Source organism: Rhea pennata, unplaced genomic scaffold (assembly GCF_028389875.1).
Source record: "Rhea pennata isolate bPtePen1 unplaced genomic scaffold, bPtePen1.pri scaffold_32, whole genome shotgun sequence".
NCBI lineage: Eukaryota > Metazoa > Chordata > Aves > Rheiformes > Rheidae > Rhea > Rhea pennata.
The window spans coordinates 3,312,525-3,336,537 of record NW_026907679.1 but is presented as its reverse complement, the minus strand read 5'-3'; the positions used below and the strand labels follow the sequence as shown (position 1 = coordinate 3,336,537).

The following is a 24,013-nucleotide window of genomic DNA, read 5'->3' as shown; positions in this document are numbered from 1 at the left end:
CCCCATCTCATTCTTGATTTATACACACTTTTCAGGGAGAATTTTATACAAATCTTTCTACTAGTTACAGTTTCATTACATCAGGTAATCGCTCTGTGCTTGCACTTTCACAGTCTTGTTAATTAGCATAGGAAGCGAAGAAGAGGCGGTAACATCATTATCATGTCATTTCCATCTCATTATTCATTTAGGGGTGTGTAGTTTAATATGTTAATAAGCCTTAATGAACCTAAGGTCACTTCTGGGTTATTCTGCTCTTTTTGTCTTAGCTACCCCTCGCATTCTTCAAAGCGCTGTGGTTTCATCAAGGTTCTTTAGCCGGACCTAGTTATCCTTTGCAATACTGTTTTTCTCTCCCCCTTGTCCTTGAGTCTTGTTAACTATTTGAAAGGTTTTTCTCACAGTATTTCTCTAGCAATGTCGCCCACCTTCCTTCTGTTAGTCTGAGGGTTACTGTGATCTCAGACTCAGCAGCAATCCCAAGGAAAGGAAAGACAGACTTAGAACCGCATGGATACCCACACAGAATAAGGATGCCTCCAGCAGCTGCCCTTAGGCATGCAATCTCTGCAGGAGCTGGCCCCTAGAGCCCAGGGGCTACCAGCTCGTGCCCTCTGCACGCACTGGGAGCTGGGATTCTTGAGTTTATTTACAAAAGAGAAACCAGGAAAAACAGAGCAGAAAACAAGCAAGTCGGAGCTGCCAGCTGTAATTTGCCTGGCTAGAGGCCAGCACCCAGCTGTGCATGCCGTGTTCAGCCTCTGCGGGACTGCGCCCTGTGGGCAAGGGCACCGCCTGCGAGGGTGTCAGCCTCAGCCCCGGCTCACCTTCCCGTAGGGAGCAGTGAGCCTTGGGCTGCCTGTGAGCTGGGGTGCCCAGCGTGAGGGGGTGTCCCTGCGGCGTGGAAGCTTTACACAGCTCTCTCCCGCAGAGCAGGGGGCTGCAGCTGCCTCCTGCCGCGTCCTTCAGCTTTTTCCTCCCCTCTCTGATATGCCCGTCCGCTGTGCTGCTGGTGCAGCCCTGTCCATCTCCTCCTGGCCTCCCCCAGGAGCCCTGTGGCTGGAGGTTTGCTCTGTCCCCCACCCCCTGGAAAAGACCCACTTGCTCTTCACAACAGAACAACCTAGGACGTGCCCCGCTGCGTGCTGCAGTTGCTAGGGGAGCGATGACGTGCAGAAGCTGTCCCTGTTAGCTGGCTCGCTTGTCTGATGACAGCACAGAGGCAATCGGTGACGTGTGGCCGATGTCACTGCCGGCTGACTGTGACCTGCCCCTTGGTGGCAGGGGGCCAGCAGCCCCTCCCAAGGCCCCGGGTTATTGCACAACCCTGCGCGGTGCTGTGCTAGCCTGCTCCCTGTTGGGCACGGTCGTCTTCTCCTGAGGTACCCTGTGTACCCCAAGGGCGCTGACGATGTCTTGTGCCTGGGAGAGAAGGTCCAAGCACTGCTCAGAACTCGGGGAAGTAGCTGCTTACGTCCCCGACCTCATTTTATCTGAGGACTTGAGGCACGAAGCCCGTTGCGTTCAGAATTTTCATGGAGTACTGCTCTTTGCGGACGTCTCAGGTGGGTCCAAGGCTTGTGAAGGGCGGGGGTTGAGAAGAAGTCAGAGACACGAGGCATTGGGACTTTCTGGGCCTTTGGGAGCCCTGGTGCCACCTCTGGTGGAGACTGCATCAGAGGAGGCCTCTTTGCTGCTGCCATCTTCCACTTTGGGGGAAGTAGAGCTCAGAGGTGGCTGACGTCAGGAGGAACAAGGGGCTCCAAAAGAGGAGAGGCCTGGAAGAGGCCGGGAGTCGGCTAGTTGGGCTCAGCAGAGGTACCCAGTGCTAGGCACTCCTCCACGGGCTGCAAGAGCGCGTGGGCCAGGGGCCCCTGCTCCAGGCTGTGTGGTGTGGGAGAAGGCACGCTGCCGGGAGCAGTGGCCAATGCGAGAGTGGTGGTTTCTCTTGGGTGGTGCAGGCTTGTTGTCACAAGCCAGGTCAGGGCACGATGTAATGCGCACGCTCTCTGAGGTGGGAGCGTGAAGCTGGCGGCCAGGTAGGCACCTGCTGATTCCTCTGTGCCTGTTTGTGCCTCTTTGAGGTTTCACTGCTCTGACAGAGAAGTTTAGCCAGAGCGTCAGCCTCGAGCGGGGTGCGGACGAGCTAACGCAAACGCTCAATGACTACATGGGCGACATTGTGGAGGGTAAGTGCCGTTCTGCAGGACTGTCTGGGACGGTGCCATGAGGCTGCTCTTTGGGAGAGCAGAGAGGTGCGCTAGGCAGCCTCCTTGCACGTGCTGGGGGTTTCTGTGGGCACTGAGGGCCACCGAGAGCAGCTGGGCTCTTGTGCTGGGGGACACTGGTGCTGAGAAACGGGTGTGTTATCTTCACTAGCTCCTTTGGGCAGTGCCCAGTACCGTAGGCACCAGTGCTGTGGTGCCTGTGAGCAGTGTAGAGGCGGGGCTGGAGCTGTGCTTTCCTGAATGGTGCCCCACCAGGCACCACTGCCCCTGTGCTGCTCGGGCAGCAGAGTGGCTGCTTCTGTGGCTTGCTTGGAGAAGGTGCAGAGGTGACTCTTCTCTTGCTTTCTTTCGCCTGCAGAGCTGCTGGGCTTTGGAGGAGACATCTTGAAGTTTGCAGGTATGTATTTCTAATTGAAACTTATCTCTGTCTGCTGCCATCTTAGGCATGCTAGGGGAGAGGACAGAGTGAGCTGTGAGCTGGCAAAGCCCAGAGGGGAGGCTCTGTTGGCACGCAGGTGCTCCTGGGGAGCTGCCACCGCGGTGCCCAAGTGGGAAGCTGCAGTGGGACAGGGCTGGTGTGGAGGTGTTGGGGAGGCAGCCTGGGAGCTTGGGGGTTGAGGCAGCATGGTAGGAAGGAGGGGATGAGAGAGGCCTCTCATCTCTGCCCTGAGTGGGACTGGGTGCGGGGGTGCCCGTGTTCCTGTAGCCACACTGTGCACCTTCATCCTCTGTGGCTGCTGTTGTAGCTGGCCTGGGCGAGGGGAAGGCATCCCTGTGCCAGAGAGCTGTAGTTGAGGAGGAGGCCTTCCGACGAGTGCATCTTCCTCAGCACGCCTGCCGGTTCCTGCTGTCCGTGCAGGGGGGTGCAGCTCAGGTAGCGTCAGGTCTCACGAGAGCCTTCCCCCGTTCCCCTGCTTTCTGCAGGGGATGCTGTACTGGTGCTGTGGAGAGTGAGGGAAACACAGCTGAGAGACACCATCAGCCTGGTGCTGCAGTGCTGCCGGCAAATCCAGGAGAAGTACAGCGTCCGTGACACAGACGTGGGCCTGAAGCTCCGACTGAAGATAGGTACGGGGTGTGCTGGATTAGACGTGCCGTGTGTGGCTCCATGGCCCTGTGCAGGGCCACAGGGTACTTTTCCGCCTGGGGGAGAGGTGGTGATCCCTCGTGGGGCCAGGGAAACCTTCTGCCTGGAATTCTGTTGTGTGCTCTCAGGCAGCCGCTTACAAGCTGCCTGCACGCACCCTGAGCAGATGGCCAGCAAAGGTGCTGGTGTGCTGGGCCTCTGGGGTGCTGTGGCTGTGAAGACTTTGTCAGTGTCAGCTTCACGTGCCTCTTTCCAGGCACCCGTTTCAGGCCCCTCTGTTGGCAGGCCCCACTTTGTACCCCCTCCCCATCGACACTCCAGCTGGACTCCGTAATGAAGGACGGGTGCCTCCAGCTGAAGCAGCTGAGAGGAGGAGCCTGTCTCCAGGGTTGAGCTTGAAACGGAGCCTGTGGAGAGTTGCCGCTGCGGGAAGCTGCGGAGGTGCAAGTGCTCTGTGCCTCAGTTGTGCTTGTCTCTCCCCAGGGATCTCTGCAGGGCACATGTCGCTGCTGACTGTGGGAGACCGCAAGGAGCAGCACTTCCTGATCCTTGGCAAGGCCGTGGGTGAAGTCTGGCAGGCGCAAAACCTTGCAAGTGCAAGTGATGTTATCCTGTCAGCCAGCTGCTGGGAGCTCTGTAACCAGAGCCAGGTGAAGAGCAAGAGAGTGAAAGGCCAAGGAGCTGTGAAGGTGGGTGAGATGGCCTCTAGAGCTGTTTGGGGCACCTGGAGCAGGTGGTGAGGGAGGAAGGTGTGCGAAGGCTGAGGAGATGGGCGTTGTGGGGGCTGTAGCTGTAAAGAGGAGGTGGAGAGCTGTAGCTGTTGCCCTTCCAGCCGAGGGTTAGCTGTGGATTGTGCTTGCTGGGTTTGCGGTGGGGTCAGGAGGGAGTGTCAGGGTTTGGCCCTGCTGGGGTCGTGGCGGTGTTCTGTAGACGTCGGGGGTGTGTGGCTGATGGCTGCACAGCTCGTGTGCTGCTGATGCCAGCGTTTGTCCCGGTGCAAATCCAGCAAGGTGGCTTTGCTACACGGAGATCTCCTCCTCTTCTCTGGGAAGCGAGGGCGGGATGGAGGGAGGGTAGGACGCGTGCCCTGGGACTCCTGGGGAGGCCGATGGCAGTGCTTCTGCTGCGTGTGCCTCCAGGTTACAGGCGTGCAGCGGATGTCTGTGTCGGAGCGCGAAGACCTTTTCTCCAAGTTCACACGAGCCCAGCTGAACTGCCGTTCTCCGGAAATGCCAGGTGAGTGCCCCGGCTTTGCCTTGTTCTGTGCCTGCCCAGAAAGATGGGGACTGGCTTGCGGAGGGGCCGCTGGGGCCTGGCCTCTGCCCTCTCCCCCTTGCAGTTAGTTAGTGGTTGTGCTTGGGGCGCAGCTGCGCTGCAGCAGAGGCACTGGCTGCTTCCTGCTGCTTCCAGGGGACTGCTGTGGCTGAGCACCTGCAAGAGGAACACACGGGCAAAGGGCGGAGGATCTTGCTCCCCGAGTTGCAGTGCCAGCCCCTGCTTTGCGAGGCCCCCGTAGCCAGGCTCGTAGCGCCCTGCTGCCAGTGACCGCGTGTATTTTCCTTGCGTAGGCGTCCTGAGGCCTGCGGTTACCTTGGCCCCTCATCGTGCTCAGGGGAAGGTGCTGAGGAAGTACATCCCAGCCAGTGTCCTGCGCAAGGTATGGCCACGAGTGCTGGGAGGTGCCTTTTGGGGGAGAGGGAGGGGAGAAGGAGATGTGTGTTGCAGAGCGGCAGTTCTCCAGACAGCAGGTAAGGCAAAGAAAATGCCCCCGTATGCAAAAACCTGGGAAAGGAGTGCTGCAGGGGCCAGAAACCTGCCGACTGTGTGCTCCTGCAGAGAGCGCCGGGGGTGAGGGCGGGGTGGATTGCCCTCTGCATCTTCCACTGATGTTGTTCTGGCCATGGCCCCGGGGTAAGAAAGGGATGCCTCCAGAGCGGTGACAGCGTTGCTGAGGGTGGTCCCTTGTGTCCATCCATGCCCAGTGCCTTCTTGCACCGTTGCGTATCTGCCTCGCGCAGGCTGACGCCTGCTTTGCACTGCGAGGAGGCTTTCTCCATTCCTCTGAGAGCGCCCGCTGCTGCCGCTCTGTGCGCTGTGGCTTGGTATCTGCTGCAGGCAGGAAGCGCCCAGGGCGAGCTGGCTGGTGGAGGTGGCCCGCTGCTGTCTTCCAGATTGACGACAGACAGCCCCTGGCGTGCCTATCCGAGCTGCGGCCGGTCACCTGCCTCTTTGTGAAGCTGCAGTTTGCTGCCAAGGTCAACCTAACGCAAATCTGCAAGGCTATCCAGGACAGCAGCGTGCTGATTTCGGAGATCCTCCGTCCTCACAAGGGCGAAATCAACAAAATCTCCATGTTTGATAAGGTGAGCGTGGAGGAGCAGTGCCCCCGCGCACGAGGGCGAGGGTGGTGGTGGAGAGGAGGGAAGCGGCTCTGTCTCTCGCACGGTGGAGAGAGGAGAAGCAGCTCTGCCTCGGCGTTGGGAGCGGTACCCTGTGTCCTGGGGTTGCCCTGACGCTCTGCTGCTGTCGGGGGAGGCTGGAGTCTCAGGGCGGGAAGGGTTTGGTGCAGGCGTTGCGGCAAGGTGTGCTGCCTCTGTCCTCGGCAGGGCTGCACGCTGCTGTGTGTGTTTGGCCTCCCTGGAGGAAAGCTGCCCTGCGAGAGCGTTTGCGCCTTGGAAAGCGCGATTAAAATCTCCACCGCCTGCTCCGGGAGGCTGGGGAAAATCGAGTGAGTGGGGAGGCGTGCTGCCTGGGACGGCCTGGGACGGGGGGTGCGGAGGGGTGCCAGAGCGCCTGGCTGCTCTGCACGTGCAGCCCGCTCAAGCTGGCGTGTCCGCTGCCGGGCTCTGCCGGTCCCCGAGGCCTGTGCTGCCGGGGCAGACGGCAGAGCGCGGGGACGTGGGGAAGGGGCGGCGGAGGGCAGGCAGGACTGCGCACGGGCGCTGCTGATCCCTGCTGCTCTGCCTGCGCCTCAGGGCAGTGTCCGTGGGGGTCACCAGCGGGACGGCGTTCTGCGGAGTCGTCGGCCACCGCGTCAGGCACGAGTACACAGGTACGAGGTGTCCGTCTGCGGAGCGGGTGCCCGGGCCGCGTCTCTGAAGGGAAGAGGCAGAGTGTCGGGGAAGAAGCTGTGGGCCCTGGGCGCCGGGCCAGGACGAGGGCTTGGCCTGCGGCAGCACGTCGGGACTGGCGGAGGCGGCGCGGGTCCCGCCGTACGACGGGGGACGGGCTGTGAGCCTCCTTGTTGCTCTCGCTCGTGCTCAGCAGGGTTTTGTGCTGGCCTGTGCTGCGGGGGATGCAGCCGGCAGCCTGGCAGGGTGGTGCGGGTTGCTCTCCTGAGGACGTCAACGCGTGCTCTCTCTCTGTGGCAGTCATGGGCCAGAAGGTGAACCTGGCTGCCCGGCTGATGGAGCACTACCCGGGGCTGGTGTCCTGCGATGCGGCGACCTACGCAGCATCCCGGCTGCCCCGGTCCTACTTCAAGGAGCTGCCGAAGGCCCAGATGAAGGGGGTTGGCGATCCTGGCACTGTCTATCAGTACCTGGGGATGTCGCAGAAGCTGTGAGTGTGCTCTTTGAGCAGGCTGCCTGGGGGCGTGGGGGCACACAGGGTGCAGCCTTGGGGAAAAAGAGGAGCTGTGCAGAAAGAGGCCAAGCTGCTGCCCTCCCCAGGCCTCCCACCACTGTGGCTGAGAAGAGGGAAAGCCATAGCACGGCCGTGCTTTTTGCCTGTTCACCTTGGTGCCTGTTGCTGTTGAGAGAGTGGGAGTGATGGCGTAGGGGTGGAGAGGGCTCTCGGGAGTCCGTAGGCCCAGAGGGGCCTGTCAGCCCCTGCCCAGAGGGCCTGCAACTCTGCTTTCTGCCCTGTGCTTGCTTGCTGGCATGCAAGTGCAATGCAGTGGCAATTGTGACCCACCCAGTGGGTATTATCTCGGCTGCTTCTGAGCAGGAAGCTCTTGGAAAGCACTTTGGTCCGTGCTGGTCCCCTGGGCAAGTGTGGGTGGCCGGGCCTGTCTTCTTGCTCGCTTGCTGGTGAAACTGGAGCTGTTCCTCTGGGCCAGGCTTGTAGGTTCTCTTTGGATGATGTTTTGGCCTCTGTTGCTTGCACGTTGATAGCGTGTGCTGTGCCAGTGTGGGCAGAAGCCCTTGGACTTCCATGTGCTGGAAGTTTTCCCTGTGCTTGTTTGGTGTTTGCACTCTCTGCTGAATGAGCGTGAACTTTGGTGGTGGGAGCGTGGCCAGGCTGCCATTATGCTCAAAAGAGGAGCGGGTAGGCAAGAGTGTGTCCTCAGCTGCACGCATGACTCTCTGTCCTCCAGCTTCTGCCTCCTTCACTGACTTTTGTTTTTCTCTCCCCCTGCTAGCATATTTGGCCTGGATCTTATGGAGGAGAGGTCAGAGTACGGCCCCTTGCTCGGTAGGTGAATGCCTTGCTCTTGTGTATGCCCATTTCTTGCCCTTGGGTACCTGCTAGTACCAGCCTGGGAATGGAGATGCTTTTGCAAGGGATGGTGTTGCCTGCAGTGGCCATCAGGTTTAGGCTCATAGCTCGTTCGTAAGGTTGGAGTTGGGCCAGAAGTGGAGGTGGGAATCAGAGTGAGACGCCTAGTGCTTCCTGCCTTCCTGCACCATTAGCGTGTCAGGAGCTTTCAAGAAAGCAGTTGCTCCCAGGCTCCAGCAGGAAGGTGGGGCTGTGAGTGCTCTAAGGCAGGCCTAGCTGCAGAATTGTAGCTCTTAGGGTGGGAAGGAGCCCTGGGTGCGGGCAGGCTCGCAGGTGCGGTGGAGGGAAGGTGCAGTGGCAGCAAGAGGGGAGGCTGCCCAAGGTTGTTGGCTTTTGAGCTCGCTGCAGCAGCTTGCTTTTTGTCTGCCTTCACAGGTCGCGAGGAGGAGATTGCCCTCTTTGAAAGTGCCTTGAAAGCCTACAGGACTTGTCACGAAAGCAGCATCGTAGCATTTGAGGGTGTGCTTGGCTCTGGAAAGAGCCATTTACTCACTGAGCTGGCATTTTTAGGCCAGGCTGCTGGCCACAGGTGAGTGTTTTGGAGCGCTACGTGTGGGACACTTCCCTTGCCCATCCACTGATGTTCGTGGCATCCTTGAGCCCCTCTGCTAGTGCTGCTGGCCGTTGGCCTGCAGCATCCCTGAAAAGCCTCCTGGAGCCGCTGGTATGGAGCAGCTGTACGCTCTCCTACTACGTCTCGCGGGAGCTGGAAGTGGCTTGTGGAGCCAGGGCTGTTGCTCTTGCAAACTTAGGCCAGGCAGCAAGGTCTGGCAAGAGCCCAAGCTGCGTGCTTTTCATGCACCTGGAGAGTAAGGAGAAGAAAGATGCTGGGGGAGGCGGGAGTGGTGTGGTGGAGCTGCCAGAGAAAGGCTGCTTGCCCTTGGGCTTTATCCCCAAAGGCCCCTGGGGTGGCCAAGGCTTTCCGTAGTATAGGAGGCAGATGGCAAAGCTGTGGCATTCAAACACAAAGGCCCAACTTGCTCAGTCCTTGCTTCTTCAGCTGGCAAGTTGCTGTGCAGGGGGAGGTGCTGAGAGCTGTGGAGACACCGGGTGTGGTGGTGGCTCTCCCAGGGGCTTGGCAGCAATTGCCCCTCTGTGGCTTTTCCTTGTAAGACGCGGGAAAAGCTTGGCCCTCTGTGAAGCACTTGGAGGTGTGCGGAAGAAGAATCCGTCTGGGGCTGTGTGTCCAGAGCTCCCTTGCAGACAGCCCTGGATGACGTGCCTCTTCTCTGACAGTTTTGCCTTGGAAGTCTGCAGCTCTTTGCGTTGCTCTCTGAATCTTGGTCTCTTTTGCTTTTGCGTGGCAGGGTGGTGGCCGTGGAACTGTCAGAGCTAAACCTGAAGCAGGTCTACTCTGCCCTCCGTATGGTGCTGGCCATGGCCCTGGGCCTGCAGGCATGTCAATCATGCAGTGCCAGACAGCTTGTGCTGCAGGCAAAGCTCCAAGGGCTGATGGCAGAGAGCAGCTACTGCCTCCTCAACGATGTCTTCCTCGTTAAGGTGAGAGCGAGGCCCTCTCTGGCCCTGGCAAAGGGCTGCTTGTGAGCTTTTGTAGTTTGGAGGCTCTGGTGGGGAGTCGCTTGGCTGCCTGGAGGGAAGAGCAGGGGCATATAGCGCAGGCTTCTGTTCCTGAGCGCGGTGGGCAAAAGGCACTGAAGAGCAGCTTGGAGATGGGGCTGATGACCTGTGTTGTCTCCTTGCAGCTGTGTTGGGGAGAGGGCTGATGGTGAGGCCAGGAGAGGCATTTTGCTGGGTTGGTGTTGTGTGGTGGGTAGGTGTGCTGCAAGCCCTGGAAGGCTGTTTCTCTATGACTGTGCTTTTCTGGGCAGTTTCCCCTCTCGACGGCAGTTTCCCAGATGAGTGGCACTCAAAGGCAAATGGAGCTGGAGTTGGTTTTGAAGAAAGTGCTCCAGAAGGTGAGCTCTTCTCTCCCTTGGGGGTCAGAGAAAGACACCAATGCCACAGGCGGAGGCTTCAGGAGGAGAGTGGTGGGAGCTGGCGGGAGGACGATGTACCTGAGTCCTTACCCTTCATAGCCCAAGCACCCCTGCCCATACCCCCGATACCTTTCCTCCCATAAAGTTGGTGGGAACGTGCTTGGGAGGAGCAACAAGGTTCTTTCTTCTGTCCTACTTTGCACCAGAGGCCTTAAAGTCTCAGAGAAAGTGCAAGCCAGTAAGATTCTGAATGCCTAAGTAGCTGGGGAGAGGAAAGAGGCTTCAGAGCATTCTCTCCGTCTCTCTCTCTCCCTCTCTGTCTGGAGAGGGAGAGAAAGAGGCCAAAGTTGCTGCTATGGAGGCTACTTGAGAACCCATCAGAATCCCCCCAGAGCAAGCTGTTTGTTTCAGACTGTTGAAGAAGATGGCGTTGTATTTGTCATCGACAACGCCCACTGCATCGACTCTCCCTCCTGGAGTCTTATGTGGAGCGTGCTCAGGGATGTCTCAATCCTCATGGTGATGAGCTTCACTGCCAGTCACTGCAGAAGACAGAGGCTTTGCCAAGCTGCCGTAGACATCCTGAAGCTGCCAAAAACCAGTTGTGTTCGTCTGGGAGAGCTGAAGCCTTCCGCTGTAGTGCAGAAAGACTGCCAGGCTCTTGGAGTTGTCAGCCTGCCCCAGGATCTAGAGACGTAAGTCACAGGCAGGGCCTGTGAGCTCTTGCTGAGGGCTTGAAGCTGTGCAGAGAGCCAAAGGGAATGAAGCCCTAGAAAAGGCAGTGCAGAGCTTCTAGAAGGGCCAGTGCCTCTAGCCAGTGGGACATACTGACAGTCGTGAGCTGCGAGTGGGCAGCTGCCTAGGCACAGAGCACAGGAGGTGTCCAGCCTCCTGTGTTGCACCGGAAGGCAGGAAGGAAGTGGTCCTGCACGCTGGCATGGCTCAGGGGTGGCAAAGGCATTAGTCTGCGTGGTGAGGCTTTGAGGGGTGATTCACTGGGGCAAAGGTTCTCACTGGTGCCGGAAAGCATCTAGGCTGTTGGGGACACGAAGGACAAGGCTTGCTTGGGGCTCTATCTGCACTGCTTTTCCCGAGGATTCCAGCAAAGGCTGTATCTTCCGGGTGACTCAGGCCCCAAAGCCCGTGGGAGTCGTGGCCCTTTCAGAAGTGAGGTGGATCTGTGGTGAAGACGCTGGTTTCTGTGCTCTGCCCAAGTGGCTCAGCACCCACCTGACCTGCCTTTGCCTGTGTCAGTGAGTGCTGGATGTGCTCCTTTGCAGGTTGCTGACGCAAAGAAGCTACGGCATCCCCTATTACTGTGAGGAACTGTTGCGCTACCTTCTTGGCCATGACATGCTCTTGTTCCACCCACTGGGGAAGGATGAGAAACGAGAGGACAAGTGGGAGAGCCTCTTCAGTAAGCACCTTTGCGGTCGATTGCCTAGTTGCTGTGGTGCATTTTCCCCAGCGCATTCTTGCCCGAGGCTTCCCCTGTGAACTTGGCACTGTCAGCTCTTGCAGCCATAGAGATCGTGGTGTGGATCAGGTGTGGGTTTGTACAGGCCTTGCTGCTGGGACAGCCAAAGCCGAGGCAGGGGAGTTCTGGTGTCTTTGAGAGGACAAGTAAGGGTGCCATGGCAGCCAATTTCAAAGGAGGAGCAGAGCTGCTGCCTGCACTCAGATGAGTGCTGGTATTGTCGTGAACTCATAGGAACACAGGTGCTTCTTCTGGGCCAGTGTGGTGAGTCCTGTGGCTGGAATGTTCCTTGTGCACAGCCACAGGGCTGGATTGAGTCCGTCAGTGACACATGGTGCCAGGTGCTGTAAGGCCTGCTAGGGGTGAATGCTGAAGGGTTGAGGTTGGAGGGAGCTGAGGGATGTTGGGTGGGAGGCATTTAGAGGACCAGACAGAGGGCCTGAAGAGTTGAGTGTGTTAGCGAAAACACTTGAGGGCAAGGGAAGGCAAATGGATGCCTGGAGTCCACAATGCCTGGTCTGCTGCTTCAAGGAGAGCTCCTGCTGGGGTCAGGCTCTTCTCTATATGGGTATACGGCATTGGTGCACTTTATGTTCCTGCCGCACACCGTGTTTGTTGGTTAGAAGAAACTTCTTCATCAGCAGGTGGTCTGAGGACTCTGGCTTTTGTGAGCCCCTGCCGTCCTTCTCCTCTGCCTTATAGGCCAAAGCGTAGTTTGAAGCCTGCCTGAAGGGGTGGGAAAGAGCAATTACTGTCCCTGAGCACAGCTGCTTACGAAGCTCCGTGTGCGGGGCGAGGGCAGGCAGGCGCAGAGCAGCCTGACCGCAGGCTGGCTTTGGGCACGCTCTGGCTAAAGAGAGAGAGAGATTAAACACAAGACCCCGGCTAGGCACAAAGCGGGGCATGCTGCTTCTGCCTCTAGCATGCCCCACGCGGGTGGATTTTCATGGGGACGTTGGAGGTGCTGCTGTGTGACCTGTGGAAAATCCCTTCTCTGGCCCTTTGAGTCGCTGCCCAAATTCTTGGGATGCCCTGGACAACTCTACTCTCTAGCCGATGTAGGCGTGTTATTTAAGAGGCATTGGAATGTGCATGTATTTCCCTGGGCAAAAGGCAAAGAAGGTCACTTGCAAAGAAGTCTGACATCAAACCCAGCAGAGGCGAGGCACAGGCCTTGGGAACTTGAATGCCAAAGTGTGAAAGCCCCCAAAGGTGCTACTAAGTGAAGGCGGCAGTGGTAACACGACCTAGGGATGAATGCCAACCAGCTTGCCACGGCTCTGGCAGCAGCCCTGAGTGACCCCCGATTTTGCATTTGCACTGGCAAGGTGCCTGCCTCTGGGATGACAGCAACACTGCTGCCTTCTGTCTTGAGGCGTTGCCTCCCCAGTCAGGAGGTCTGGAGCCTTTGATTTGGGAGTGTTTGGGGAAACTGCCTGGCAACAGCTAATGTTAGGGAAGGGCTATGAAACAAAGGTATGCAAGGGAAGTGCTTTGCTCGTCTTAGCGAGCATGTTTGGTGCAGGCCAAGTGCATCAGGCCACCTGAGGCAGGCCTTGTTCCAGCTGAGGTGGATTTTGTAGTGTTTGCAAGCAGGAAGTCATGACATGAATTGTCTCCCTTTGCTAATCGCTTTCCCCTGCTCCCTTGTGCCGCTCAGCTTCTGTGACGGGGGCTTCAACCACCGCAGCAGCACGGAGCTCCAGCGCGGGGAAGGACCGCAGGGTGTGCACCATGAGGCCGGATGTGACCCTGCAGAACACTGTACTTCCCCCTACGTTGAAAGGTGAGGGGCTGAGCCGCGCTGCGGCAGCTGGCAGCAGTGCTGGGTGCCTATGCCAGGGCATGAGCTGGAGAGTGTGGACCTCGGTGTGCTGCAGAGTTGAGCCTCTCCCCTCTGGGACTAAGCTGGGCAGGTTGCTTTGGTGCCATGGGATTGTCCGCAGAGAAACATGCATCTTGTCTACTCTGAGTGGGATGGGGTGGGCAGGGGGCGGAGAAAGGAAGGTATTGGGAGCAGACTGTTCTCAGCAAGAGAAAATGCATTTCCAGGGGATATTTGTCATGGCTCTGACTGAGCTTTGAACTAGGCTTTGCACCTCATTGTTCTGTTTGTAATTTCTCTTGCTCGTGCGGGCCTCAAAGCACTGAAGCCCAACCAAAGCCGTCTTGCGAATCTCTCTGCCTGTTGTTTTCTGGGCTGGCCCAGAAATCGCCCCATTTCTAGGGGGTGCTGGATGGGAAGCTGTGAATGAGCATGGCTGCCCTCGAGCCGAGCCCTGGCCGAATGCGGGTGGCAGAAATGTCCCCCATGCCCAAGTGTTCTTCTTGAAGGAGCTGCTTTGTCCAAGAAGGGGAAAGTCTTGTGTGACCAAGGGAAATGCGGGGTTGTGGGGAGCTCTGAGCTGGCCTCAGCGGTGCAGGAAAAGCTCTCTGTCTGTGTGCCCTGTGGACATAAATAGAGCGCAGAGCTGGCAAGCTGCATCCCCGGACATATGCATGTGCTGGATGCTGCCCTGCCCATCCATAGTGGGGGAGCGTTCGTCTGAGCATCTCTGCTTTCCCGCATCCTTGCTTCCTGGGGGTCAAGCAGGAGCAGAGGCATCTTGAAGACACGTGCCCTGGGTTGCAGTTGTCCAAGGGGCTGGGTCCCTAGGGAAGAATCTACCCTCTCGAGTGTTGCAGCTAATGCAGGCTGTGATGGTGGGGAGGGGCAAGGGAGAGACGTGTGGCTTGCTTTTGGCAGGGATTGCGCTGGCTGAGCTGGACAGCATGAAGCCCTCGGAGCAGATGGTTCTGAAGTATGCAGCCATCCTAGGGCCGCTGTTTAGCACGGAGCTGCTGTTCCACATCCTTCCCGGGTGGAGCAGGGCCAAGCTGAACAAGGCGCTGAATGCCCTGGTGAGATGCAACATCCTCAAGTGGCTGAATGCTGCCAAGGGGGCAGAAGAGAGCAGTGTTCCCACCGAGGGGTCAGGCACCTCTCTGGAGGAGGAGAGCGGTAAGAGGTGGTAAGGGGAGCCTGGGAGCGCTGCAGGCTGCTGCTGCCGCTGTCTGTGTCCCCGGTGGGGCTCCCCAGAGAATGCCCCCTGCCCAGAGGAGGTGTGTAATGCTCGTGGCACCCCGGGGAGTTAGGGATGGGTTGTTAAAAGCTCTGACGAGTCCATTTCCGAGGAGCCTGTGCTTTGTGCTTTGTGCTGGAGGGCAATATTGCAGTGAGGTGCTGCGAGTCCCTCTGCTGCCCTGCCTGCAAGCGCGGCTCATAGCCCGTGTAGGAGAGGGAGTACGAAAGCCCGGACCTGCTGACCCAGCCTCCCGCTGTGTGCAGATGAGGGATTTAGTGTGTGTTGATCTCTATTGTCCCCTAGCGCCGGGGGAGCGTGGGAGGCTGGGAGTGTCTTGCAGAGTGGGCAGAAAGAGCTGGCTGTGTCTTGCTTCTGTGGCTGGCAGCATCCCCAGCTGCCGCCTGGGGCGCAGCTGCACAGCCTGTTGGCAGGGAGAGCAGGCCAGCAGCCCGTTGCGCTGGCCGTGCTAGTGTGAGGAAGGCAAGGTGGGCCCTTTTGCTGTCTGGCCCGGAGGCTCTGAGTGCAGGAGCGCTGGTTTCCTGCCAAGGGCCCACGCCAAGGCCTGTCTTTCATGGTGCAGCTATGGCTTGCCTGAGCTGTGGCTCCAGCTCCGGCCCCAGCTCTGGCTGATGGGAAGCCCCATTGCCTTTCAGATGCCCAGAAGTCATCCATGGAGGAGAGCAAGAGGAGGGCGAGGCTGGAGTCTGGCGTGCTAGCCTTTTGCGCCCCACTGCTGCAGGAGGCTGCGTACGAGCTGTGGCCAAAGGGACAGAGGGTGGCCCTGCACCACAAGTGTGCGGCCTTCCTGGAGAGGCACGCGCACAAGTGCCAGTGCTGCGGGGGAGGCGACTTTGTTGCCTTCCACCGCTTGGCCCTCGGCAGCACGCAGGAGGCCGAGAGCGGAGAAGAGCATGGCAGCGACTGCTCCTGGCGCAACTGGGAGGCCTCCCTGGCGACCAGCGAGGAGATGAAGTCGGACGAGCTCCCCGCCTCTACGGGTATGCTGTGTGCCCTGCTCTGGAGCCTGGGTCCTGCCCACTCCTACCGCACACTTGTTTCACGCAAGCGTGGGGATGCTTCCAGTGCAAGGCAGATACTGTTGTAGGACTAGTTCATTTCTCCACTGAGCACAGCTCCACAATGAGAGCGATGATGTGTCCACAGCGAAGCGCCTTTCTCCCCTTGCGTGTCCACCTGCATTTTCCCAGAATTACGGGAGGGCAGCCCATCTCCTGGCAGAGGTGCACGCGTGGCTCAGCAGGCTGAGGTGTATTAGCTAGTGTGTCTAGTACACTTGGTGAAGCTGGGTTAAGTCTGGAGTCGAGCCCCACAGTGAAGGCAGATGTCAGGGAAGGAGCTGGAGAGGGAGCTGCCGCCAGTGCCTTTGGCTCTGCTCTTCCTCCCTCGGTGCTACAGAATGGCAAGAAGCAGCTCTACGGCATGTGCAGTGAGGAGGTGTTTAATGCCATGCTTTCTTTGCAGATGCTTCAAGTGGTGTACTGAAAGAGAAGAGCTGCTTGGAGGAGATTTTTCGGTGAGGAGCCAAGGTTTTGAAGATGATTTTGGAGGGCAGTGGGGTGAGGGTGTGCAGAGGAGATAAGCGGAGTTCCCCGCTTGGGCTGCCCGTTGTGAGTCTAGCATTGGCGAGATCAGGCCTGTGAGAGGCAGCTGGGTTGAGATGGCCATGGGGATGCGTATCTTTGGGGAAGCCGGTGGGATCCCAGTGCTGATGGTGGTTTGGAGTGGAGCAGCCCTGGCTTTCTAGCTGTTAGAGAGCAGTGTTGCAAGCTGTGCAGGGGCAAAGGAGCCCCTGGAGGCAGGGTGGCTTGTGGAAGGGGACAGAAATGCCAGCTGGTCTCTCTGCCTGCCTAAAAGAGCAGTGCTCCTCCAGAGCCGGGGCAGCAAAGGCGCCAACAGGACCGGTGCTCCTGCTGCTTTGTTACAACTGTGGCCAACGGAATGGCTTGCCATTGCTGAAAAGGGGAGCTGTTGCTTCTCATGCTGGTTCTGCCCTGCCTGAGGCCCCAGGGCTCCTCAGAGTGCCCAGCATTTACTGGTCAATGTGCCCACAGTGTCAGGGAACAAATCTTGCCAAAGTGTGCTGTGTGAGTGAGTTGTCCTGGCTTTGCTTGCCATGCGGGGAGAGCCAAAGGTCTTGAGGGAGGAGAGAAGGTGAGAGCAGAAGGGAGGAAGGAGCACAGGGGGAAGTCATAGCAATGATGGGGGGCTGCAGCCCACTCTGGAGTCAGTGGTGTCAGCTGTAAGCTGGGAGGGCCCAGGGAACTCTGTGCAGGTCACTGTTGTGTGGGGTAGAAAGAAGGACTGAGCGAGCTCCCTCAGCACGCCTGGGAAGGCTGTGCAACCCACGGCTCCCGTGGGGTGCCTTCGTGCGTGTGGCCTCGTGCTGTGCTAGAACGTGTCTTTAACGTACGCTGAAGGAGCGGTGCTGGTGACGCTGGTGTGTGCTTTGGTGTCTTCTTTCTCCGTGATCTTGTCTCCAGAGCGGCAAAGCGGTTTCTGGCTAAGACCGAATGGATGCCCAAGGTGCCCAGCAAGACCCACTGGACGCAGGGTGTGGAGTGTTCCTGCAGCTGCAAGGCCATTGTGGACTTGGTGCTTGTGCCCTTGGCTCAGCACTACATGGCAGTGGGCAATGACGCCAGGGCCTTTTATTATCTGCTGGAGGGTGCGGCTGCCTACTTGCACGTCTCCGACAACTACCTGGTGAGTTGCCGTGCTTGCCAGAGCCCACTGCCCGTGGAGTCCTCTCAAGTGCCTTGCCCTGAGCAAGCCAGTTTCCCCACTGCAATAGGGCCTGCCTGGGGGCCTGCCTTTGTGGGGACTCGGGGATGAATTGGTGGGAGGGAGACCCAGCGTTTGCCTCCTGTTTGCCTCTCCTGTGGCAAGAGAGACAGGGCCATGAAGCAGCCCCTTGGTGCAAGGTGCACCTCCCAGGAGGTGGTGCAAAGGAGTGCTTGTGCACGTGGTGTGAGAGGCAGCGTGACTGTGCTTGGGTGGGCATCACCAGGGGCAGGTGCAGGCCTCCTCAGCAAGATGCTGGAGGCACCTGGGAGTGCTGGGGCTGGGGACAGGCTTGGCAGCGATGCTCAGCTGCTCTCTGTGTGCTTGTTCAAAGGCCTTCCGGAACCTGCAGAAAGCAGAAGTGCTGAGGACCTTGGTGGCTAAGAAGGGAAACGCGCTTGCTTGCTTTGAAGAAGCCACTTTGCTGAGCCTCAAAGGAGAGGTAAGGTGACAGGGTGGTTTTGGTGGGCTCCCCGGTGGGTGGAGTTGAATGCTTTCCTGTGGGGTAGGGTGGGGTGGGGCAGGCTCTCCCTGGCCCACCTCACTGCGACTGCTCTCAGCCTGCTTTCCTGGGGCCCCTTTGCCCCCTGGCCAAAACCAGCTGAGGTCCTGGCCTTGATTCCGCCAGAGACATGCAATTGGTTATGTGCTGAATCAGAGCCCTTTGGGAGCCTTCCCAGTATCCTGGTTCTTAGCGTTCCCAGTAGCTGGGAGGCTCAGGATTCCCAGCTGTGCCTGGGGCTGCTTGATGCACTGGGGATGAGCTTTTGTGCCAGCTTTCAAGGGACTACCTTGAAAGCCCTTTTGCTGTGCAGGTCTGCTACCATATGGGACAAACGGAGCTGGCGAAGACAACGATCAGGAAGGCATTGAGCCTGCTGAAGAGGAAATTCCCCATGACCTCCACTGGTGCTGCCTTGCAGCTTGTGCTGGAAAAGTCAGAGCATGCCTCTCGCAAGAAGAACAGAGACTCCTCCGTTCCTCAGGAGGCAGGGTAAGACGCAGAAGGGAAAGCAAAGGCTCTTCTAGGCAGAGGGAAAGCTGCTGAGGGAGCTGGAGGCTAGTGGGTGGAGCAGCTGTGGGTTGTATTGGGCAGCTATTGGGGTGTTGGCATGGGAGATGGTGTTGGTGAGAGCAGGTCGTGTTAGTGGGGAGCAGAGTGTGGGGAGGGGAAGGGAGTGTGCTGGCAGGAGCAGGAGGTGGGCCTGTCGGCGTAAGCGGAGGTGAGCTGTGTGAGGGGGGAAGCTCAGAGGCTGTAGCCAGGCGCAGGCCTCCCGTGCAAGGCCCCTTTTCCTCCCGGTGGCCAGCTTTGCTTGGCCTGCCTACGCTGTAGTGCCAAGACACCGTCTTTAGCAGTCACGTTTCCTGGGTGGTGCTCCTTGGTTCTGCCGCTTGTATCGCTGCGGCCGTGCCTGCGTCAGCTGCCCCTCTGCAAGGAGGTGCAGCCGTCTCCTCCATCCCCCTGCTTCCCCCGCCCCGTGGGACTTGGCACAGTGCGCCTAGTGGCTGTGGCCCAGCAGTTTCCCTTGTTTGGCAGGAGGCAGAGGCTCCCCTGGCTGTTCCGGCAAAGCCACTGCCTGTCCTTACTGCGGCAGCTCTTCAGCCTGGAGAGCGCCGCCGGCAGTCGGAGGCTCTCCCGCCTGGCAGCACTCATGAAGGTGAACACGGCCGAGGAGTCCGAGGACGCGAGTCACGTGAGTGCCTTCTCTCTGCAGCAGCAGACCCGTCCCTGGCACGGCTCCTTTTCCCTGGCCTGGCAAGAGTACCAGCAGGGCCTGCCCCCGGCAAGAAGAGCCCAAAGATGGACGTGTGCCTGCCCTTTTCTGGATGAACTTCCAGAGGCTGTGGGTTGCTGCTGCTTTGGGTAGTCCCTCGCGTTGGATTTGTGTCCTAATTGTGAGCATGGAGGTGGTTCTGGCTTTAAGGCAGCACCACTGTGTGTATTCTGTAGTTTCCTCGTGGCTCTTGATAATGCTGGTGTGCAAAGCCAGGGGCCCCTGTCTTGGCACGGCTGCAGTTAGCAGTGGCAGTAGGAAGAAGAGTTGGTCGTATGGGTGCGCGCTGTGAGAGTGGAAGAGAGAAGCTGGCAGCTGGGTTGTGGCCTGTCCCCTCCAGGCCAGGGAATTGCCCTGGAGAGACAGAGTCGTGTGCATTGTCGTGTTTGGACCCTTCTAGGTCCTCTTGTCCTACCTGGAATATGCGCTGTGCTGCCAGAACCTGGGCTGCCGGGAAGAGTGGCTGCAATACGGGCAGGCGGCCATGCAGCTTAGCGCTGAGGTGCAGCTCTTTGGAGGAGGGGTATTAAACACAGCCAGCTTTGCCCAGGCCCTGTCCCATCTGACCCTCAGCCTGGGAAATCTGCCTCTGTCCGTCGACGTAGGTAGGTACTGCCCCCACCGCCTGCAAGAGGGCATCTCTGCCGAGAGAGCCGGTGCAAGTCTGCTTGTTCTCTTCCCAGGCTATCGTGCTGAGAGGCTCTGCATGGAGCTGCAGAAGCCTGACCTGGGCTGCGTGGTTCTCAGGACCCTCTTCACGGCACTCTTTCTCCAGATGAGGTAATCCCGGTGCTGGAGAGAGTGGGGGTTGCGCAGTGTCAGGGGTCAGGGACCTTTGGGTGAGAACAGGCCTGGTGGAGAAAGTGGGACGGAGTTGGGAGGAAGAGCAAAGAAGGGAAAACGAGGGAGAGAGAGGTGCTGGGAAGGGGAATGGGAAGTGTCTGGAGGTGCTGCCTGGGCTCCCAGCCCGTGGAGAGGCTCCCTGGAGGCTCGTTGTGTTCCTCCCCAGGTACCCGGAATGTGAGGCAGTGCTGCGCAGGCTAGAGGAGCAGGTGTCTGGAGCAGATGAGATCGTTGGGCAGGCATGCTTCTTCTGCTGCTGCTTAGACCTCTTGCTTGATGCTGGTAAGTGCTCAGTGAGGAGGGCCCCCGAGAGCCTGTTTGCTGGGCAGGCAAGGCTGCCCCCCTGGAGCTGTGGGCCAGAGCTGGGGGCTTTGTGCAAGGTATAAACAGGCAGAGCCCTCCCAGCACAAGCAGAAGTGCACCGTCAGTACAAGACTTCCAGAGACTAGAGTAGACAATACAAGAGTTCTGCCAGGTTTCCCTGTCCTCTGGAAACACGGAAACAGTTGTGCTGGCCAAAGCAGTTTTTCTCCTGAGAGAACAATGACCCCAGAGCCTCCAGCAATCCTTATATTTCCTCCACAGAGCTTTCCGCTGTGCGCATTTCTCTCTTCGCTTGCATCCTCGTTAATTTTTTTCCCTTTTGCGTTTCTAACATGGGAGCCAAGAGTAATTTGACAGTGCTTTTAGTTATGCTCTTTCCTAGCTGTTTTTTGAGATTGCCCCTTCTGAAAGCTCTTCTCTACCTCACTCTGCTCTGGCTCCCCAGGAAGCAGGGCTAGCAGCGCTGGCATGTGCCTGAGCAGGAGGCACCTAAGAGCCTGTGCTGTGGCATCGCTGTCATTGCTGCTCAGTGGCAGCGTGCCTTTGTGCAGTGCTAGAAAGCTGCAGATTTCTCAAGGGCAAGACATGGTGTCAGGGGAGCTGGGAGTTCTCTTGTTTCCCTCCTGATGTTCTCTGCCCTTGCGTTCAAGGGCAGTTCCGTGCACTTGAGCAGCCCTGAGGAGCTAGGGTAGAAGGGCAGCCCTTGCCTGCTTCCTGTGAGGTTTGTTGCTCTGTGAGTGCTTTGCCTGCCAAGAACTTTGCCAGCTGTGCTGGAGCTTTCTGCTGCTCTGAATGCCTGAGGCACGGTGAGGCCAGGGAGGGAGGTGCTGCTTCGCTGCTTCTCTGAGAGACATTTGTATTGCAGGGTGGCAGTATAAGTCCTTTGAAGAGTGCAGGAGGTTCGTGGAGCAGAACGAAGCCAACTGCCTTCTCCAGGCGCAGAGCAGCATCCTGCTTGGACTGTATTCGTCCCTGGCTCTTTGGTAAGTTGGAGACTTGCTTTGAGTGGGGAGAGGCCCAGGCAGTGGTTGTGGCCGGGAAAGGGGGAGCTCTGCATTCATCACATGCCCCCATCCCATGTCCACCAAGGCGGCTGCTTCTGGAGCACGGTGGTGAAAGGGGCCAGGGGGCCACGCAGGATGAGCAAGGTGGCAAGGAGCCCCAGGTTGTGCTGCTGTGGAGCCCTGCCAGGGAAGGATGCCTTGGCGGCATTCAGCCACAGCCTTCCTTTTCCCCTTGAATGTTGGGGACGGACTGGTGTGGCTCTCTCTCAGCGCAGGAAAGCGATGCAGGCTGAATGGTGCCTAAGTGCAAGAGCTTGGCTCGGGGAGGGCATGAGAGCCTGGAGCAATGCTGTGTTTGTGGGAGAAGGCAGCCATTGTCCCAGTCTCCTGCCTAGCACAGCTTGTGTCTCCTGGGTGCCTGCAAGGGACTGGGTTCCAGTAGCTTCCTTGTCCTAGAGGATACATTGCCTCTGGAAGCCAGGTTGGGGCTGGAGCCTATAGCCTAGGAGACCTCTTGGTTACTTGCTCATCTCTACAAAATGTGCCTGAGTGTGTGTTTGTCTCTGTTTCCTTTTTTCCTCTGGACAATGTAGGTTTGCAAGGCTTGGGCAGTGGGACAACTTCCAGAAGCGCTTTGAAAAGGCCAGGAGGCTGCTGAAGAGCACTGGCGCCTGCCTTGTGGCCAGCCAAGCGTGCAGCCGGCTCCTGGAGTGCCATAGCCTGGTGCTGAAAAAGGACATGGAGCATGGCTCGTGGAGGGCCCGTGAGAGCTGCCGCAGGGCTCTAAGGGTGAGGGATGCGGAGGAAGGGGAGGGGCATGCTGCAAGGGCCCTCTGGGGAAAGCTGTGTTGCTAGCAGCAGTGGGTTGACCTGTGCAGGTAGAAGCAGCCACGACAGGATGGAGTCAGGGTAGTGCCAGAGGGTAGCACCTTAGGGAGCAACATGGCTAAAGACTCCTGTAACAGAGGTGTCAGCAAGAGGGGGACGAGAAGGCAGTCAGGTGAAGGCGGTCTTCCTGGGTGTGTGAGAATTCCCTTGCGGGACTGTTTGGCCCTAACGGGAGAGAAGAGCCTTGCTCAGCCATGAGCTAGTGAGCCCTGCTGAAATGCCTGCTCCATAGGAGGTGTTAGGGCTCAGGAGAGACTTGTGTGGTACCTCAGCCTTGCTAGCTGTGCACTCCTCCTTTCTTTGTGGCTGGTTTTTCTCTTTGGGGATTTGGCACCCTTCTCTGTGCCAAGCCATCGCTGGGCTCTCTGACTTCTCCTGATGTACCTCTCTGTTGTTTTCTCGGCAGCTTGCCGAAGAGGTTTTCTCTCGGTGCTCCACAAGCCCCATCTTCCACCCCAGAGTCTACCACCTGAAAGCCTACATTTTCCTGATGCTGGGGAATGAAGAGCAGAGCCTGCTGTGCCTCAACCAGGGCCTCCAAGCCTGTGAAGACCATGGCAACCTGCTGGAGAAGACTTGGCTGGAGATGAGCACTGTAAGTTGCTTACCTGTGCCTTTGAGTTGCTTCCTGGGCAGAAGTTGAGCCTGCTGTAGCAGAAGGTGGGCCGCACTGTACTATGGCAGGTAGCCCCAGAGAGAGCCCCCCGAGAGCTTCAGGGGCATGTGCTCAGAGTCCTGTGTGAGCTGGTCGGTGCTCTTAGCCCTGCTCAAGAGGAAGGTAGAGACAGCTGTGATCCCTCTCTGCCAAGTGGGGCTGGACTGGTACGTGAGGAAGCAGTATGCCCTGCAGCTGCTCCTTTGCAGCATCTCTGCTTGGCAGAGGAGTGGTGAAGTGGAATCTTTCCCTGCTCCTTAAGGCAGCTCTGGGAGGCCAGGGTCAACGTGTGCTGAGTCTGAATTGGCCTTGCCTCTCCTTCTGCTCGCTGAGGGGTTTTGGCAGCATGGCTCATTGGCTGATGGATGGAACAAGCTGCTCAGAGAGGCCTTAGTTGCCTTCCCAGGCAGAAGTCATGGCTCTGGAGGTCACGTGCTCTTCTCAACTCTCACTGTGCCTTTTTCCCCCCTCCTTTAGGAGTGCTGGTTCACTGGAAAAGGCCCCCTGGGAGATTTGTGGCTGAAGACAGCCCCACATTTTCCGCACCTGAACCAAGCAAAGCCAGAGGTCGGTAGCTCCAGGTACCTGCTGAAGCTGCCAGCACTGCAAAGGGAGGATTCTTCTCCAGGAATTAAATTCTGACACTGCTAGTCCAAGCACTTCTTCCTTTCCTCCTTCCTTTAATATACTCAGCATCATTCTTCGCCCCCCTGCTTGTATTCTGCCTCGTTCTCTCCTTTCCCACAACAATGTTTGCACAACCTGAGTCAAACTGAACCAACACCTACACAATTACTAAGGTCAATACTCAAAACAAAAACCAAAAAACAAAACAGTCGGAGCATTCTGAAGAGCTTAGCATTTAGGCTTCCATCAAGTGAGGAATATGATAAATAAGGCACAAAGCGCTCCAGAGAAGGTAAAGCTCTGGGGGGTTAGTTAATTCCTATAGTTCTATAGTTGTTCCCAAGTAGTATCCGTTCTCCTGGGTAGAGGTAATGCATCGGGCCATTTCAGGCCCGTCTCTGCCCAGCTCTTTGCCAGTTTGGTTCTCCCGTTGGAGTTTCTCCTTGCTGCAGCCCCACGGGATTGGGGGTGGTAGGAACAGTGAAACTTCTGTTCTCTCTGCAGGCTTTATGCACAAGGGGATGTCTAGGGTTATACCTTTGTGATGAGTTAGTAGAGCAAAATGCATGTCCTTGGTGGAACTCATGTCCTGCAACAGGTGTTTCTTAAGAAGACACAGATGTTAGGTCCTTGGCAGAGAGAACATTTTAAAATAAAGACATAGTTTACAGCAACCAAAGTAGGGAAGTTGGTAAGAGTAGTATGTACTCTTGTCCCTGACTAATGAAATGGTAGGTGTTGTTATTTTTTTTTTTTTAATAACATTCTCTGGATAAAGGCATCCTGTACAAACTCCCTGTA

The 24,013-nt window shown here is 57.9% G+C and overlaps 1 protein-coding gene across 1 annotated transcript; it reads left to right on the top strand.

Annotated features, from left to right (window-relative positions):
• The first annotated feature begins 417 nt into the window (after positions 1 to 417).
• Positions 418 to 23,227, top strand: LOC134154574 (adenylate cyclase type 10-like). The gene is made up of 33 exons (XM_062601248.1): positions 418 to 437; positions 1,402 to 1,565; positions 2,085 to 2,189; positions 2,587 to 2,625; positions 3,153 to 3,296; positions 3,799 to 4,004; positions 4,455 to 4,551; positions 4,884 to 4,972; positions 5,487 to 5,678; positions 5,922 to 6,043; positions 6,291 to 6,367; positions 6,687 to 6,876; positions 7,679 to 7,731; positions 8,191 to 8,344; positions 9,123 to 9,315; positions 9,645 to 9,731; positions 10,164 to 10,447; positions 11,033 to 11,169; positions 12,890 to 13,015; positions 13,976 to 14,230; positions 14,948 to 15,292; positions 15,777 to 15,828; positions 16,796 to 17,018; positions 17,431 to 17,538; positions 17,912 to 18,090; positions 18,634 to 18,790; positions 19,272 to 19,476; positions 19,555 to 19,651; positions 19,881 to 19,996; positions 20,904 to 21,021; positions 21,636 to 21,831; positions 22,337 to 22,525; positions 23,063 to 23,227. Exons 1-33 carry the CDS (start codon positions 418 to 420, stop codon positions 23,225 to 23,227), a joined length of 4,884 nt encoding a protein of 1,627 aa, XP_062457232.1.
• Positions 23,228 to 24,013: the final 786 nt, after the last annotated feature.

Bases quoted from the DNA above. Each gene is read 5' to 3' on its own strand.
- LOC134154574 (XM_062601248.1), top strand. From the start codon at position 418: ATGTCGCCCACCTTCCTTCT. The intron at 1,566-2,084 runs GTGGGTCCAAGG...TGCCTCTTTGAG, and splicing joins GCTCTTTGCGGACGTCTCAG to GTTTCACTGCTCTGACAGAG. The intron at 18,791-19,271 runs GTGAGTGCCTTC...GGACCCTTCTAG, and splicing joins AGTCCGAGGACGCGAGTCAC to GTCCTCTTGTCCTACCTGGA.